Source organism: Mesocricetus auratus, unplaced genomic scaffold (genome assembly GCF_017639785.1).
Source record: "Mesocricetus auratus isolate SY011 unplaced genomic scaffold, BCM_Maur_2.0 Super-Scaffold_100008, whole genome shotgun sequence".
Lineage (NCBI taxonomy): Eukaryota > Metazoa > Chordata > Mammalia > Rodentia > Cricetidae > Mesocricetus > Mesocricetus auratus.
Genome location: NW_024429192.1, coordinates 33,923,330 through 33,942,485, shown reverse-complemented (window position 1 = coordinate 33,942,485; position 19,156 = coordinate 33,923,330). Strand labels below are relative to the sequence as shown.

The window sequence follows — 19,156 nt, the reverse complement described above, 5'->3', positions numbered from 1 at the left end:
TTGAACACAGAGACCTGAAAAGTCACTAAGATTGTGGGCCATGCTGCACACATGAGGGAGAGCCCATGCTCATTCTACTGCAGGAAGTCACTCCCAGGGGATGGAATATGTGATTCTAAGCAGATGATACTTTTGGAAACCAAACATCAGATGTCTCCTGTAGGGAGCTAGAATGTCCACCACCATCACTGTTTATTACAAAGTAATCAAAAAGAAAAGTAAAATAAAATCATGTGACCAAAATTCAGAAACAAATTAATTGGTAATGACTATATACATAACAGACAAAGACAGAAAAAAACAAAAAATCAACATGCATCCATGAGTACAATAAGCCAGGGAACGAAGATAGAACCAGTAGAAACCAAGGAGGATAGAGTTGAAGATACCACTTTCATATTGCATTTCTGTAATACCTAAGTATGAAGAATCCTATACATAATGTGGTTTGTATATATACAACACTGCATTAGTAAACTAAAACATGAACAGGTCAACCTTAAATAGCAGGCATGAATGTCTAAACAATAGTTAATCATGTGTTCTTATAAGACCAGACAAATAGGTGTGTACCGATACATATTTTTCATTATGAATTTAACTAAAGACCTCATGCTCAAATCTGTGGTCTTCTGAAAGTAAATTTTCCAAGAATCTTCATTACAATCCAAAATAAAAATGGAAAGCTATTGAAATATAGAGTTAAAGAAAAAGCATGGAGGTTAAGAATTCTCTTAAAGAAGAAAAATATGGAGAACTTGAATGTTACATAGAAAGTTATCTAGGGACTTGTCTTCATTTAAATAGAGAAACTATCCAGGGAAATATTTCCTTTCCATCCTTACAGAATTAAAAAATGAATTATGCTTACAGTTGTATTAGTTTTATAAAGACATTAAATGGAAGGTATATGTTTAAAGTAAATTTAAACATCTGATCTCCAAAACTGTAAGACTACAAATTTTATCTAGCAAAAATTTACTAATGTAACTGATGTTTCCAGTGTGGTAGACTCTTCCTTTCTTCATGCTTCCAAGAATTCTGTGTGAACCAAGAACAAATTGAGATACAGCCTAGATGTTATACAACTCTGAGTGATTTAACTTGGATTCTAGGATATTTTTAAATGATAGTCATTTTAAAATGCACTGAATATTTGACAGATTGATTTTGTGACATTATATTACTTAATGTATTAGAGCCCGAACTTTCAGAACTTGTGAATCTCAATTCCAACTTTGACTTACTATTATTAATATACAAGTGTGTGATGTTTAGTTTAAGGTTTCACCATAATGTATCAGGTTTTCTAAAGCTAAACTCCCCAACGTTATTAATAAGAAGCATAGCAGAAAGGTTACCTGAAAGGACTTCACAAAATCTCATGATGCAGATCAAATCTTTGGTTCACAAACAGGTAACTGTGAGTTCATAGGGATTTAGCTTTACAAAGGTATCAAGAATTGCTCTTCCCATGTCAGTTTTCCTTAAGAAACACAGTTTGGAGGTTATGATATTTATTTCTTCCCCTTTTCAATCCTGTTTGTGAGATGAACATTGAAACTCCCTAAATGCTAGCAAAAACTCCCTGTAGGGTAAATCCAACCTGCTGGGCATTGTTCACTAATAAGCAGATCAAAACTAATAGCACCATTGTAACTGTCCTTTTATGGTCTATTTTTTCAAAAACAAAGATTTAGGTCAATTACAAGTCAAATTAAATGCTTACTTCATCAATATGCTTTAGTGATATGACAGATTTGCTATCCAAACGTACTTCTAAGCAACAAACATGTTGTCCTGCATTGCAAAATATTTCTATGAAGGCATATATATTGCATATGAATGTGTATGTTATTTATTTTTATAACAATCACCAAAAGTTCCCATATAATTTGCTACTTTTAACCACTCTAATGAGACAGCCTTGGATAGTATTTATCCCTGGTGTACAAATAGACTTTGAGTGCTATAGACAGTATGGAATGCTATCTCAGCCAGGACTCTTGGGGGATGGCCTAGGCCCTGTCCTGGATTAAATTACAGTTACTGGAGATCTACCATGGAGGACCTCTCCCTCCCTGGGGATCAGAGTGGAGATTGTGTGGGGGACTTGGTGGGAATGGCGGGGGAGAAGGGGAGGGAGAGGGAGCTGGGATTGACAGGTAAAACAAGATTGTTTCTAACCTAAATAAAAAAATAATAATTATTAAATAAATAAATAGGTCCTCCCAAAAAACCTTCTTACAACAAGAAAAACTCTTATTGAATGATGTCTTTGCCAATGCACAAACATTTCTCACCTATGAAACCAACAATTTTAATGTGGTTCACTCTATAAAGATTTCTAAAAAAAAATACTTAATGCAATAAAATGATGTAAAACACAATGAAAAGAAATTGCTTCAATCTCACTGATAACTAGTGAATGAAATAACACTTTCATGTATGCATTTCCTGCGTTTTAAACAGTATATGCTGCCAGAAAATTGACTTGCTGCACATATACTTCACTCATTTTAAAAGTCCCCCCAAGGAGGGCCTTACCCTCCCTGTGGAAAGATGTGGGGATTGGGCTAGGGGTGAGGAGTGGGAAATGGGGGTGGAGTGAGAAGGGGGGGCTTGGATTGACATTTGAAGCATGCATGTTTCTAATTTAAATTTTTTTTAAAAGTTTGTTTTAGGTCCTCCATCCCAGCGGAGGGAGCCAAGGCACCCTAGTCTCCTGCTCCACCCACCGGTCTAGGTAAACCAGTACCCATTTATGGAGCACCTGCCTGTACTTGGGGACTGGAACAGTGGCTTCCATCCCAGCTGCAGGAGCCAAGGCACCCCAGCATCCTAGTCTCCTGCTCCTACCACCTGACTAAGACTATCAGGGCCTGGCTCCAGGCCAAACTCCTGTGCCTGGGGTCTACCACTGGGGCTCCCATCCATCCCAGTGGGATCTAAACCACCCCAGCATCCCAGTCCATTTCTCCACCCACGAGACCAAGAAGTGGAGAGCTACCAGAACATTGAACTTGCCTAAACCCACCAAAAGGGAACCCTGGTCCCACACCCCCCAGGAGAGGAAGAGACACCTTCTGGAACCCACAGCAAGAACAGATGGGAAGGAGAAAATATAAAAACAGAAGGAGCAACACAAAAACCAGTATGACATCATCAGAGTCCAGAGACTCTACACCAGCAAGACTGGAACACCCCCAACAAATGAACCAGAAGAGAATGACATTAAAAAACAACTTCATGAAAATGATAGAGGCCATCAAAGAGGGCATGAGAAAACCCCTTAAAGAGATGGAAGAACAAACAATCCAAAAAATGCAAGAAATGGAAGAAAAGACAAAGCAAAAATTCCAAGAAACAATTCAAACAGTGCAAGGGCTGAAATCTGAAATAGAAACAATAAAAAAAAACACAGCCTGAAGGAATTCTGGAAATAGAAAAGCTGGGAAAACAGTCAGGTACTACAAATGCAAGCATAACCAACAGAATACAAGAGATGGAAAAGAGAATCTCAAGTGTTGAAGATACACTAGGAGAATTAGATTCATTGACCAAAGAAAAGTATAAGTCCAACAAATCCCTAGCACAAAATATCCAGGAAATATGGGACACCATGAAAAGGCCAAACTTCTCTCTTCCCCCTATTCATATGTTCGAAGACAGATCAGGCACCAGAGTGACCTCGAGTGATCTAAAGGGATAATACCAATTGGCAAGCTAAGCAATAGTGGAGGGACCACCTCGAATGCCCATCCCTGATAATGAACTTGATGTCTATAACCATCCGGGAGCCTTCATCCTGTGACTGATGGAAGCAGAGGCAAACACACAATTAATCACTGAACTGAACCCAAGGAACCCAGTGACAGAGAGAGAGGAGTGATGAGCAAATTGGCAAAGAATGGGCTGGCAAAACCAGCAGAGACAGCTGATCTGAATAGGGGAGAGCTCTTGGACCCCAGACCGACAGTGGGGAGGCCAGCATGGGACTGATCTGGACCCCCCCAAATGTGAGTGTCAGCGAGAAGGCCTGGGCAACCTATGGGGCCCTGAGCTGTGGATCAGTGTCTATCCCTGGTATACAAACTGTCTTCGTGTGCCTATAGCACAAAGAGAGATGCTCTCTCAGCCTGGACTCTTAGGGGAGTGCCTGGACCCTACCAAGAGTAAAATGACAGACTCTAGATATCCCCTATGGGGAAGGATTTGGCAATAGGGTGGGAGGGGGGGAAGGGGAGTGCGGGAGGAGGGGAGGGAGAGGGAACTGGGATTGACATGTAAAACAAGCTATTTAAAATTAAAATAAAAAATGATTAAAAAAGAATACAAAACACTAGTTGTTTTAAGTATCAATTAAAATTACCTTGAAAAAAAAAACGAAAAGGCCAAACTTAAGAACAGTAGGTATAGAAGAAGGTGAAAAAACCCATCTCAAAGGGCCAGAAAACATATTCAACAAAATAATCGAAGAAAACTTTCCCAACCTAAAGAAAGACATGCCAATGAAGGCACAAGAAGCTTACAGAACACCATATAGAGTGGACCACAAAAAAAGTCCTCTTGCCACACAATAATCAAGACCCCAAACATACAGAATAAAGAAAGAATATTAAGAGCAGCTAGGGAAAAAGGCCAAGTAACATATAAAAGCAAACCTATAAGAATTACACCTGACTTCTCCATGGAAAGCCAGAAAGTCCTAGATAGATGTTCTACCAACATTAAGATATCACGAAGCCAGCCAAGACTACTATACCCAGCAAAGCTTTCAATCAAGATAGATGGAGAAAACAAGATATTTCATGACGAAACCAGATTTAAACAACATATATCCGCTAACCCAGCCCTACAGAAAATTCTGGGAGGAAAACTCCAACCCAAGGAAGTTAACTACAACCAGAAAAACATAGGCAATAGATAATCCCACTTCACGTACAAGTAAAAGAAAAAGTGGTGGAAATCTACATACAATTCCAACAACAACAACCATTCCAAAACAAACAAGAATGAAGTATCAATGATCATTAATTTCCCTCAATATTAATGGTCTTAACTCGCCTATAAAAAGACACAGGTTAGCAGAATGGATTCAAAGACAGAATCCATCCTTCTGCTACATACAGGAAACACATCTCAGCTTCAAAGACAGATGTTATTTCAGAGTTAAGGGTTGGGAAAAGATTTTCCAATCAAATGGACCCAAGAAACAAGTGGGGATAGCAATCTTAATATCTAACAAATTAGACTTTAAAATAAAATCAATCAAAAGAGATGAAGGAGATCACTTCATACTCATCACAGGAGAAATCCACCAAGATGAAGTCTCAATTCTGAACATCTATGCCCCAAATACAAAACCATCAACGTTCGTAAAAGAAACATTACTAAAACACAAAGCACATATAAAACCTCACATACTTTTAGTGGGAGACTTCAACATTCCACTCTCACCACTAGACAGGACTACAAGACAGAAACTTAACAAGGATACAAAGGACCTAATAGAAGTTATGGCCCAGTTGAGTTTAACAGACATCTATAGAACACTCCATCCAAACAAAAAGAATATACCTTCTTCTCAGCTCCACATGGAACCTTCTCAAAAATTGACCACATATTTGGCAGCATAGCAAACTCCAACAGGTACAAAACAAATTGGAATAACTCCATGTATCTTAGCAGACCACCACACCTTAAAGTTAGAATTCGAAAACAACACAAATGGCAGAAACCCTGCAAACCCATGGAAATTGAATAATGCACAATTGTAGCACTCCTGGGTCAAAGAAGAAATAAAAAAAGAAATTAAAGACTTCCTAGAATTCAATGAGAACGAAGACACAACATACCCAAACTTATGGGACACTTTGAAAGCAGTGCTAAGAGGAAAGTTCATAGCACTAAGTGCCCACATGAGGAAACTGGAGAATAGTTACACTAGAGAATTAACAGCACAACTGAAAGCTCTAGAACAAAAGGAAGCAAAATCACCCCCAGAGGAGCAGTTACCAGGAAATAATTAAATTGAGGGCCAAAATCAATAAAGTGGAAACTAGAAAAATGATGCAAACTAACATAAGAAAAACTATATACAGTAAGTACAATAAGTATACGTAATATATACCTGCAATAAGTTTGTCAACAATGTCTAGTCCATTTGATTTGACAAAGTCAGAGAAAATACTTCACTATTTAACCTACTTCGGTGAGTTCAAATTCTTGTACCTAATTTGAGTTCTTGTATTCTAATTTGCATTATCAAATTACCTTTAAATGTCTCTCAAATGTTTATGCTTTATACCTGTTTAGTGAGTTTCTTTTCTGAGTCTTGTAAACAATGAAAACTTTAACTATACTGTCTAGTTTTCAACTCCCTCATAAACCTGAGAAGGAAATAATATTAACTGAGTAAACAGGAAATGTGATCAAGCAACTTCCAAAAAATGTGAGAAATGACAAAACAGCTGGATGTCTGGACAGTCACCCAAAGTTATCTTTTCAGGATCCCCGAAAAACATGGTTGCCCCCAGACAACAGGAAGTAACTTTAAGAAGGTAAAATTTAAGGTGGGGGGGATGGGTATTTTTGTCAATGGGTTATAGATATTTGTCGTTGTTTGAGGAAATTGGTTACAAAATGTTGTTGGTTACTGTCATAAAGAAAGTTGAACAAAGGGGATTAGATTCAAGGTTTTTTTAAAAAAAGAAACAGATATATTAAGATAAAAAGGTAGATTATTGACCGTACTCTTTTTTTTTATTTTTTATCATAATTATATTTATGCATGTATTGAATTAACAAAAATAAAGAATAATTAAAATACATATATAGTATTTCTTTAAAAATCACTATTATAATATAATTAATAAATAACATTAATGTATAATTTATAGCAATGTCTAACATAAATTCTACTTTAAGGGTAAGCAGTAGAAGTATAATTAAATATATTTCATTGAGAATAACACTATGCTGAGTCAATGAATTTAGGATTGGAAAAACTGTTAATACAATTCATTAGGCTATTCAATTGAATAGAATATAATGGATATTGGAGGATATGAGTGAATAATGCAGTTGTAAAATTTTTCAAGATCATAGTTGATAAAATATATTGTAAAAATGAGAAGCTGAACTTAAATACTTCCTAAAAGGGAAAAATTAAAATATTATGGACAAAGGTCATAGAATTCCTCACTAAACTGGCAAAGGAACTATGTTTGTGGCTCTAACATATAAAGTCTACTTTTTTTTCCATTTTAAATTTAGATAAGAAACAAGGTTGCTTCACAAGTCAGTTAGAGGTCCCTCTCCCTTTCCCTCCCCTCCTCCCGTGTCCTCCCCCCATCCCCCCATTATCCCCTCATTCCCCCAGGGAGGGTGAGGCCCTCCATGGGGGTGTCCATAGTCTGTCATTTCATATAGGGCAGGGCCTAGACCCTTCCCCAAGAGTTCAGGGTGAGAGTGCACCTCACATTGTTCTATGGGAGTCCAGAGTCCGTGTGTATACTTGGGATGGGTACTGATCTGCTATTGACCGTACTCTTAATAAGAAAAAAGGTAGGATATAAATACGATATGATTTTTCTATCACATCTCCTATCCTTGTATCATCATCATGGCCATGAGTTTAAATATTAATTATAACTGGGATCCAATCCTCTAAAGGTACTGATCTTGTATTAAAGGTCTAATTGTCGCCGGGTTTTGGTGGCGCACGCCTTTAATCCCAGCACGCGGGAGGCAGAGACAGGCTGATCTTTGTGAGTTCGAGACCAGCCTGGTCTACAAGAGCTAGTTCCAGGACAGCCTCCAAAGCCGCATAGAAACCCTGTCTCGAAAAAACCAAAAAAAAAAAAAAAAAAGGTCCAATTGTCTTTTTGCATTGGACATTACCATTTTATTTTTTTAATTTTATTTTTTATTAGGTTAAAAACAATCTTGTTTCACATGTCAATCCCTGCTCCTTCTCCCTGCCTTCCTCCTCCCTTCCCACCAGGTCGCTCAGTCCCTCACCCAGTCTCCAGTCCAATCCCCAAGGAGTGTAAGGCACTCCATGGTAGATATCCAATAACTGTCATTTCATCCAGGGCAGGGCCTAGGCGCTCCCCCAAGAGTCCCGGCTGAGAGAGCCTCCTATATTGTGGCATGGGCACTCAAAGTCTATTTGTACACCAGGGATAAATACTACCCAAGACCCCATAGATTACCTAAACCTCCTCACTGACACCCACATTTAGGAGGTCTGGGTCAGTCCCATGCTTTCTATACAGCCATCAATCTGGAATCCAAGAGCTCCCCCTTGTTCAGGTCAGCTGTTTCTGTAGGTTAGAAACTCTTGCTCCTCTTAACTCCTTTGCCTATCAGTTCTCTCTTTCTGACACTAGATTCTAGGAATTCAGCTCAGTGTTTGTCTGTGAGTATCTGCCTATGCTTTCATCATTTGCTGGATGAAGGTTCTGTTTCCTAGATTATCTGGCAGTGGGATTGTATGCTGCCCTCCCCTGATTCATGTCTAAAATCCATAAATGAGTGAGTACATACCATGTTTCTCTTTTTGTGACTGGTTTCCCTGACTCAGTATGGTTTCTTCTAGTGTCTTCCACTAGCCTGCAAATTTCAAGATTCTGTTGTTTTTTTCCCCACTGAATAGTACTCCATTGTGTAAATGTACCACATTTTCTCTATCCACTCTTCAGTTGAGGGGCATCTAGGTGGCTTCCAGATTCTGGCTATTACAAATAATGCTGCTATGAACATAGTGAAACAGACATCCTTGTTGTATGAATGTGCATCTTTTGGGTATATGCCTAAGAGTGGAATTGCTGAGTCTTGTGGTAGACTGAGTTCCATTTTCCTGGGGAATCTCCATACTGATTTCCAAAGTGGCTGTACGAGTCAGCACTCCCACCAGCAGTAAAGGAGTGTTCCCCTCTCTCCACATCCTCTCCAACATAGACTGTTGTTGGAGTTTTTGATTTTAGCCATTCTGACAGGAGTAAGATGGTATCTCACAGCTATTTTGATTTACATTTCCCAGATGGCTATAGATGTTGAGCACTTTCTCAAGTGTCTCTCAGCCATTTTATACTCCTCTATTGAGAATTCTCTATTTAGTTCTGTGCCCCATTTCTTGTAATCCTGAAAACAGCTTGGTACTGGCACAAAGATAGACAGGTAGACCAATGGAATGGAACTGAACACCCTGATATTAACCCATACATGTATGAACATCTAATCTTCAACAAAAAAGCTAAAAATATACAATGGAAAAAAGAAAGCATCTTCAACAAATGGTGCTGGCATAACTGGATTCTGGCATGTAGAAGAATGCAGATAGGTCCATGTCTATCATCATGCACAAAACTTAAGTTCAAATGGATCAAAGACTTCAACATAAATCCAGCCACACTGAACCTCTTAGAAGAGAAAGTGGGAGGCATCCTTGAACAAATTGGTACAGGAGACTGCTTCCTGAACATAACTCCAGTAGCACAGACACTAAGATTGACAATTAATAAATGGGACCTCCTGAAACTGAGAAGCTTATGTAAGGCAAAGGACACAATCAGCAAGACAAAAAGGCAGCCCACAGAATTGGAAAAGATATTCACTAACCCCACATCTGACAGAGGGCTGATCTCCAAAATTTACAAAGAACTCAAGAAGCAAGTCTCCAGTAAAAAAAATGGGCATCAACATTTTCAAAAGCCATGGTTTCAACTATTATTTTTCTAGCTTCTGTGTCTGATATCATTCTTTTAATAGCTAATGACAGTCTTTGTATGAAATTCATGAATACTTCCTTTGGGCCCTGTATGACTTTGTAAATGATTCAATTTTCTTTCATGCTTCTTCAATTCTGTCCCAAGCACTCAAAACTGCTGCACAGCATAAACCCAAGAGGTGATCATCATAAGGACATTGCCTTCCTAAAGTAGCATAATCTTCTTCTCCAAGAATCTGATCTTGGGAAACATCTATACCTCTAGCTTTAGCTCATTGTTCAATGTTCTTAGTCTCTTCTCTGGACCAGAAAGTCCATTATAATTGTGACCCAGGCTCTAGGTCAGCATTAATCAAATCAACACAATCTATAGGGATAACACTAATACAAACTGACTATGTGTTCATCATCTCTACACAATGGTGAATGAATGTCATATGAGACTACAGATGTCTTGAATTTCCCTAAATCTAACATTGTTACAAGCTTCCAAGTAGCTCTTATAGAATCTCCTTCATTTGGCACTTCCTGTAAAGTTACTAGATATATTAAAGGTGGATCTCTCAAGACTTTAGAGAGTTCCTTTTTTAACCTTAAAATGTGAGGCTGAAATTGTTTTCCCATTTAATTTCTCAGTCTGGGTTTGAATGTCTCCATAACCTGTTTTAGTAAGTTTTTCTAAGGCCCGCATCTTAGCATGCATATCAAACAACTTTTTTGGATATAAATCAAGAATTATCAAAATGACAACAAAGATTACCAAAATGATCATTAACAGCATGTCAATCCTGATTAAGTTGATTATATCTTCATTTAAATGTTCCTTTTTAGACCAGACCATCCATTATGTAATCATATGGAAACCTAATTGCCTCCATTTTAGTAGTGTTTTCCACTTTTTGGTGGGGGAGGGGGAAACTCTCTTTCTTAACTAATCCCTTCTTTTAAGAATTTCCAATTGACTTACCAAATTTGGTGATAATGTCAGTGAATTTGAGGTCTAGCACAAATCTGAGTTGGAGAACTAGCTTGTGGCCGTGCACTGAGAATGTCAGAACAAGGAGAGTGGCTCTAGGAAAAACCTGAAAGCCTTCTAAGTTTGGGTGGCAGCAGAAGACTGTTTAGAAAAGCTACAACTGAAAAATCCCAGAGTTGCTCAAAGATTTGAGGAGAAAACAAAAGAAAACCTAGCTAGCTGGGCAGGGACTCAGGTGGGAGGGACCCAGGTGGGAGTCGTGCCTGAAGCTCAGGCTTGGGCCTGGGCAGGTGCTCTCAAAGAAGCTTTTGTGTGACTTTTTACTTTTAATGTTGGGCATCTATTGTAGAACAATCAGTAAGAGACACAGAGACAGATATTGGGGTTCAAACTTCAAGCTGAAGATCAAAAAAGAAAAGCAGCCAGCCACTAGCTCTTACCTCTACCTCAGACTAAAAGGCAATCCTAGCTCCACCAAACCTCAGACTGCAATGCCAGACTACTATGCTCTCAATGCTGCTGGAGAAGCCACTAGGGAATCCAGAAACTGACTACTAAAGACCCTATTCTTATCTTTTATATCTCTCTAGTGCTAGGATTAAAGACATGAGCTCTGTTACTCTTTTAGATTGATTCAATCTTGTGTAGCCCTGAGAGGCCTTGAACTCAGAGAGATCCATCTGCCTTTATCTCCTGAGTCCTGAGATTAAATGTGAGTACCACCACTGCTTGATCTCTATAGCTTGAGGCTGACTTTGCTTTCTGAATCCTCAGGCAAACTTTAATAAATCATAAATGATATATCACCACAGATTCACAGTTAAGCACTGGGCTAAGCTCTAGGTGTTCAGTCAAAGAGAGGATGGAGAGATTATATGACCAAGAGGGGGGCATGATCAAGCTCATGACCAAGAAGCCACAGAGATAGCTGACCTGAGCTAATGGGAGCACATGCACTCTAGATTTACAGCTAGGGAGCCTTCATGGGACCCACCTAGGCTCCCTGCATGTGAGTGACAGTTGTGTAGCTTGGTCTGTTAGTGAGGCATTTATCAGTGGGATCTGGTCTGTTAGTGAGGCATTTATCAGTGGGATCAGGACCTGTCCCTGGCATATTATCTGGCTTTTTTGGAACCCATTCCCCATACTGGGATGCCTTGCCCATCCTTGATGCGGGGGGAGGGAATGGGAGGGACAACTTTGTCCTGCCTCAAATTGATATGCCATTCCTTTTTAACTCCATGGGAGGCCTACCCCTTTCTGAATGGAGAAGGAGTCAATGGGGTGGGGTGGAAAGGAAGTGGAGGAAGAAACTTGAAGATAGGAGGTAAGGGAAACTATAGTTAGTATGTAAAATAAATGAAAAAATTTTTAAAGAAAAAATATTTTTCTAATGCAGGACAGCACGGTTATGCTTAGAAATTAATTTAGATAACAAATATATTATATCATTTAAAGAATATGGATAGGCTAAACATTTCATTTGACTTATAACTGACCTATATCCTTAGGTTTTTTAAAGAAATGGAGCATATATAAGGACAATTACAATAGGATTATTAGTTTTGATCTGCTCATTAGTGAACAATGCCCATCAGGTTGGATTTATCCTACGGGGAATTTTTGCCAGCATTTAGGGAGTTTCAATGTTCATCTCACAAACAGGATTGAAGATGGGACAAAATAAATATCATAACCTCCAAACTGTGTTTCTTAAGGAAAACTGACATGGGAAGTGCAATTCTTGATACCCTGTTCCTTCAAGTAAAGTATTCCTCATTAGATTTTTTTTATTATGTCTACAGGTGAGAGAATTATATTTTACTTACTTTTTTAAAAAAGTTAAATGATATTCTTATCAAATATGAAGATTTCCCAAATATATTTGACAATGTATGTGGAAATGTATTTTAGGGAATTTATCTAACAAATAGAACACAAAGCAGCTCCAACAGAAAGAGCTAAATCACTATGGACTCACAGTCACCTGTTTGTGGGCCAGAGATTTGATGTGCATCGTGAAGTTTTGTGAAATCCTTGACGGTAACCTCTATGCTACGCTTCTTACTATTAATGTTGAGAGTTTAGCTTTGTAAGCTACCCAGGGGTACTTCATTGTAAAACACCTAGTACATTTTGATGAAACCTTAAACCAAACTTCATAAATAGTCAAAGCAGAATTGAGACTTACATGTTTTGAAATTTTGGTTCTGTATCCTTAATTAAGATAAGGTAATAAAACCAACCTGTCAAAAGTGTAGCTAACTTTTAAATGAATTTTATTTTAAAAATATCCTAGAATCCATGTTAAATCACTCAGAGGTGTGTGACATCTTCAGCTAGCTCTTGGTTCACATAGTTTCCTGAACACACAAAGAAAGGAAGTGTCAACCACACTGGCAACATCAGTTACATTAGTAAAATTTTGGCAGATAACAATTACAGTATTACAGTTTTGAGATGTCAGATGACTGAATTTACCTCAAACATAACCAACTTCCATTAATGTCTTTACAAGCCAAATAAAACCATGAAGAATTTCTTTTCTCTATTCTCAGTAAGAGTGGAAAAGAAAACACTTTCCATGATATTTTTGCATTTAAATGAAACCAAGTTCCTAGATAACTTTCTATATAACAAACAAGTTCCCCATAGTTTTACTATTTCATTACTAGCTGACATACATTTTCTTTAACTATTTCAATATTTTCCATTTTTCTTTTAGTTTGTAATGTTGGCTACTGGAAAAATTACATGGGATACCCCAGATATGAGCATGAAGTCTTTAGTTAAATCCCGAATTAAATTGTAAAGCTAAAAAATGAAAAATATTTATTGGTACAAGCCTATTTGTCTGGTCCTATAAGAACATATGACTATTTATTGTTTAGACATTCATAACTGCTGTTTAAGGTTGACCTGTTCCTGTTTTAGTTTACCAATGCAGTGTTGTGTATACCAAAACCACATTGTGCCCAGGATTCTTCATATTTTGGCATTACAGAAATGCAATGTTGTGGAGGTGTCTTCAGTTCCATCCTCCTTGGTTTCTATTTGTTCTATCTTCATTCCCCGGCTTATTACACTCATGAATATATGTTGATCTCTGTTTTTTTCTTCTTTGTCTTATGTATATAGTCATTATCAATCAATTTGTTTTTTAATTTTGGTCGCATGGCTTTATTTTACCTTTTTCTTTTGGCTACTTTGTAACATGAAGGTGGACATCCTAACTCCCAAGAGGACACATCAGAGGTTTGGGTTATCACAAGCATCATTTGCTCAGAGTCACACATCCATCCCCTGGGGGTGACTTTTCGAATCAGGCTGGTGTCTCTTTAAGACATTTTAGTATAAACCTAGCATAGTGGCATGTGCCTTTAATCCCAGTCCTCTGGAGACAAAGGCAGGTAGGTCTGAGTTAGAGGCAAGCCTAGTCTGCAAATGAGTGCCAGGACAGGCTGGGATAAACAGACATACCCTGTCTCAAAAAACAAATAAACAATCAAAAAGACATTTTAGTGTAAAATGTATTATGTAGTTTTTCATTTTATATTCTGTACACAATTTATATTTTTCACACACAGAGACACATGCACAAGGACACACATACACAATTTACAATAGATCCAAATATGCATGAAACCAGGTGAATTAGTGTCCATGGCCTCATCATTTATCTTTCAGATAATTGGATGCTGAAACTTTATACATTAAAACTATTCAGAAAATATTTTGTCCCTGGAATATTTAAAAGGCAGAAACATGACTTCTCATCTATTGATTGTGGAGCACCTGAAGGTCAGGACAGTGGTCTCAATCTGATCCTATTCTTACTGAGTCTTAGATACATTAAAAAATTTTCCTCTCTTTGCAGTGAGCAGCCTGAGCAGGTGTGATGGAAGGAAACTGGACCCTGCTGACTGAGTTTGTGCTCAGAGGAATAACAGATCGTCCAGACCTGCAAGTACCCCTCTTCCTGGTGTTCTTCCTCATCTATGTCATTACCATGGTGGGCAACCTTGGCTTAATCTTTCTCATCTGGAAGGACCCCCATCTTCACACTCCTATGTACCTTTTCCTTGGAAATTTAGCCTTTGCTGATGCCTGGTCTTCATCCTGTGTGACTCCAAAGATGCTCATGAAATTTTTAAACAAGAATGACATGATATCTCTGGGTGAGTGTTTCTTCCAATTTTATTTTTTTTGTTCAAGTGCCATTGCGGAATGTTTCCTCCTGGTAGCAATGGCCTATGACCGCTATGTAGCCATTTGCGACCCTCTGCTCTATCTAGTGGTGATGTCCAACCGTCTCTGTGTGCAGTTCATAAGTGTGTCTTATCTAATTGGACTTCCACATGCCTTACTTCATGTAGGATTGCTATTTAGGTTAACTTTTTGTAACTCTAATATAATAGATCATTTCTATTGTGAAATTTTCCCACTCTATACAATTTCTTGCACTGATCCATCCATTAATGAACTGGTCATTTTCATTTTTGTTATTTTTATACAGGCAAGTACTTTTATGAGCATTATAGTTTCTTATATTCGTGTGCTTTTTGCCATCCTGAAAACGAAGTCTAAGAAGGGCAGAAGCAAAGCTTTCTCCACCTGTAGTGCCCATCTGGTGTCTGTCTCTTTGTTCTATGGCACCCTCTTTATCATATATGTGCTCTCTGGATCTGACACAGAGAATTACCAGGGTAAAATGTATTCATTGTTCTACACTGTTATCATTCCTCTGTTAAACCCCTTTATTTACAGCCTAAGAAATAAAGAAGTTTTATGTGCCTTGAGAAAACTCACAAAAAGATGACTATTTTCTGAAATCTTCAAGGTGTTTCCTATCACCAGATCCTCTCTGTGAAGGTTCGTCATAATATTTGTTCCTGTACTTTGTACATAATAGGGAATTTTAGGTAATGTTAAGGAAAGCAACAAAATGTAGACTAACATGTCTTTGTTATTATTATTATTATAAAAATATTGAGGTCTTTAAGGAAAGATAGAGCATGAATTGTTTCTGAATTCACACTCAAAGGAAAACCTGAGCTATCTCTAAATTATATTCTTCATAAGACTAATAAATTCTTTTTCTCCCTATATATGTGTTTGTATATTATTGAAACAAAAACTGCACTTGTGCGGATCCTGTTTTTCATTATTGATTTTATTTGTTTTATATCGGTATATGTTGCACATGATCATAAATATCTCCCACTGTCCCCTCTCATCCTCCTCCCACCCCTGCTGATTCTCTTCCTACCTTCATGTCTTTGTTCATGCAGGCATCCTCCTATACTGTATGTTCATAATAGCAATCCTGAATACAGAAGGCAGAGCTTCACAGAACTGCCCCCTTCCTCTGTCTTTTACATTCTCCTGCCCACTCTTCAGTCATGCTCCTCGGACCTTGGAACAGGTGCTATAGTTGTCCCATTCAGGACTGTGGACTCTAGAGCTGCTTATTTTTAGCACTTTGGCCAGTGTTTTAAACAGCTATATTTTTTAATGTTTCATATATGAATACAGTACTTACACCACTTCCACTCCTGTCTTACCCTCCATTTTTTCTGTCACCTACATGGTCTCACAATCAAAAGCTCTGTTTTGAGTCTCTGCATTACTCATTGTCCTCCACGTTAAAAAGTTTCTCTGATCAAAGCTGAAACTGCACTAGTGCATGGAAAATAGTTTGACCACATGTCCATTTATCACAATAGTAAGTAGTAAATTCCACCCCACAGGACTTGTGACTTCCCTAACCAGGAGCTTTTGGTCATGTTTACAGTACCAAGGACACATTTCCTTCCTTGCAGCAGTGATAAGCTCCAAGCGGTAAGCCATTGATTAGCCCCTAACAGTTATGCCGGCACTGAATCAGTGGGCACATGTTGCCTGGCAGGCTTCAGGGCCATTGATGAGTGTTCTCTCCATGTAGCCTCAATAGCACCTTCTGGTACTTTGAGTGCTGGGGCTACTCTGCAGGCAGAGAACTTCTAGCTTGGCTCCAGTCTGTTGTCTCCCTGTTCTGGGTCAAGGGTGCTATGCTTTCTATAATAGAGTATTACCATGTAGTTCTGGTATCCCCTTGAGAGAAGATGCAACAACTGCTATTGCTTCAGATCCTCTGGGGCCTCCATAGTTAACTCACAGAGAGTTGTCATGAACCTGGTAATTACACATTCTTTAAAACACCCATGGATTCTCTTGTCAGAATGCCAGCAAGTCAGAGTGCCTCTATTTCAACTTTTTTGACTATAACTACCTATATTGTTAATATTGTTAGCTAGCTCTCAAAGTAGTTGCTTTCCTTATTTACTCAACTAAAACCTGTTATTTCAAATTATCTTAATTGTTTCTCTCAGATTTCCTGAAATGTGACTATGTAATCTGTATAATTGGAATGTTTTTATATTTATAATAACTGTATAGACACACATCACACTGTGTTTGTTGAAGTCAATAAAAATGGTAGGAGTAACCCTAAGTATTCCTCTCTAAATAGTCAACATCCAACATCGGAAGGTTTTACACTTTTCTGCATTTGGCAGTGGTAACCTTGTCTTTTCATGAACACTGTTAGCCTTATATTGTAATTTTCTATAAGTCTTTCCCATAACCCCATTTTATCTCCATTCCTTTCCCTTTGGATATGCCTTTTTCATTGTTTTTAATTTTTTATTTCATTTTTACATTCCAACCACAGTTCTCCCCCCCCCACCCTTCCTCCCAATGCCCCTTGTCTCATCCCACTCTCCCTCATCTCCCCTCTAACCCACCTCCAATCCACTTCTCCTTACAGGTAAGAGGTCCCATAAGGAGTCTATATAGACTGGTTCGATTGGTTGTGGCAGGGCCAGGCTCCTCTCCCAGGCATTAAGACAGAGTATGGAATCCCAATAGTCCTACTGACAGGGGCCCTTCTGGTAGTTCAAGCTTTACAACTGTCTCCCACATATGGAGGGCCTGGTTCTGTGCCCTGGAGTCTCCACAGTTGTAGGTCTAGAATTCGTGAGTTTCCACGAGCTTGGTTCAGCTGACTCTGTAGATTTCTTCATCATGATCTTGACCTCCCTTGCTCAGATATTCCTTCCTCCCTCTCTTCTACTGGATTCCTGGAGCTCAGCCTGGTTCTTGGTTGTGGATCTCTGTATTTGGTTCCATAAATTACCAGATGAGGGCTCTATGATGAGATTTGGGGTATTTATCAATCTGATTGCAGGAAGAGGCCATTTCAGACATGCTCTCTGCTATTGCAAATTCTTGGGAGTTACCACAGCATCAGGTTTCTCCCTAAGCCCACAGTGGCTCTCTCTGTTAAGACATCTCTATCATTGCTCTTTCACTGCATCCCTCCCTGCCTAGGCCATCTTGTTCCCTCCTGTTCTCATTCCCCCTCCCCTCACCCTTACCAACCCCTTGACCCCAATTTTCCCTGTAGATATCATCTAATTTCTCTTCCCAGGGTAGTCCATGTGTCCCTCTTAGGGTCCTCCTGACTTCTCTGGAGCTGTGGGTTTTAGTCTAGTTTGAACACGTTCTTTTTATTTAATGAACTTAGAGCAGAAAGTTCCTATATAGCTTTTTCATTAACTCATAATTTTTGTTTACTCTCCCATACCCTTCCCTTTCCCCCATCCTCACTTCCCATCCCCATTTGTACCTTCCCACTCCCCGTATCTTCTATTGTCGTGTTATTCATTTTTACTGTCTCCACCAAGACTTGTCCCCACATTTCCACATTCTATGGCTCTTCTCTTGCTTTCTGGCCTGTAAAGATATCCTCTCAAGCTTAATCACACAAGGAAAACATTTCAAAACTAAGATTGTCAGTGAGGAGTAACATGTTGAGTTGATCTGTGTGCCTGAGTTACATCACTTACTACATTTCTAGCTCCACCCATTTTCCTGGGATGTCCATAATTCATTTTGTTTCCAGATTAATTAAACTGAATTGAATTATATATATATATGTATATATAATAATGTATATAACTCACATGTTAATTTTTCATCCATAATTATTTGACTGCCTTGGTTGATTATATTTCCCAGATATTGTGTACAGAACAGCAATGATCACGGGTGTTCTGGGATCTGTATCAGACAGTGTAGAGTTACTTGGGCATATGCACAGGGGATGGAATAGCTGTGTCTCATAGTATTTCATTTTTAGCTTTGCTGGTTGCTGCAAACAGTTTACAGTCTCTCAAAATGATCATGATGGTTCCTCTTTCTCTATGTCATATCACTATGTTCGTTTATTTTTCCTTTTATAATTCCACAGATTTAATACATAATGTTCTTTGTTCAAAATTCCTGTCATTATCTTGTCCTATTCTCTTCATCTCTCACCAAATACCTTCTTCTTCCCAAGTTGTTGCCCCACTTTCATGCCTTTTTGTAGGGGTTAGGGTTCTGAATAACTCAGAGGTTAT

At 38.5% G+C, this 19,156-nt stretch overlaps 1 protein-coding gene across 1 annotated transcript; it reads left to right on the top strand.

Annotated features, from left to right (window-relative positions):
- The first annotated feature begins 14,610 nt into the window (after positions 1-14,610).
- LOC101823036 (olfactory receptor 5AC1-like) lies at positions 14,611-15,531 on the top strand. Its single transcript, XM_005076750.3, has one exon. The coding sequence runs from the start codon at positions 14,611-14,613 to the stop codon at positions 15,529-15,531; it is 921 nt and encodes a 306-aa protein (XP_005076807.3).
- Positions 15,532-19,156: the final 3,625 nt, after the last annotated feature.

Coding starts and splice junctions, on each gene's coding strand:
- LOC101823036 (XM_005076750.3), top strand. CDS start 14,611: ATGGAAGGAAACTGGACCCTGCTGACTGAGTTTGTGCTCAGAGGAATA.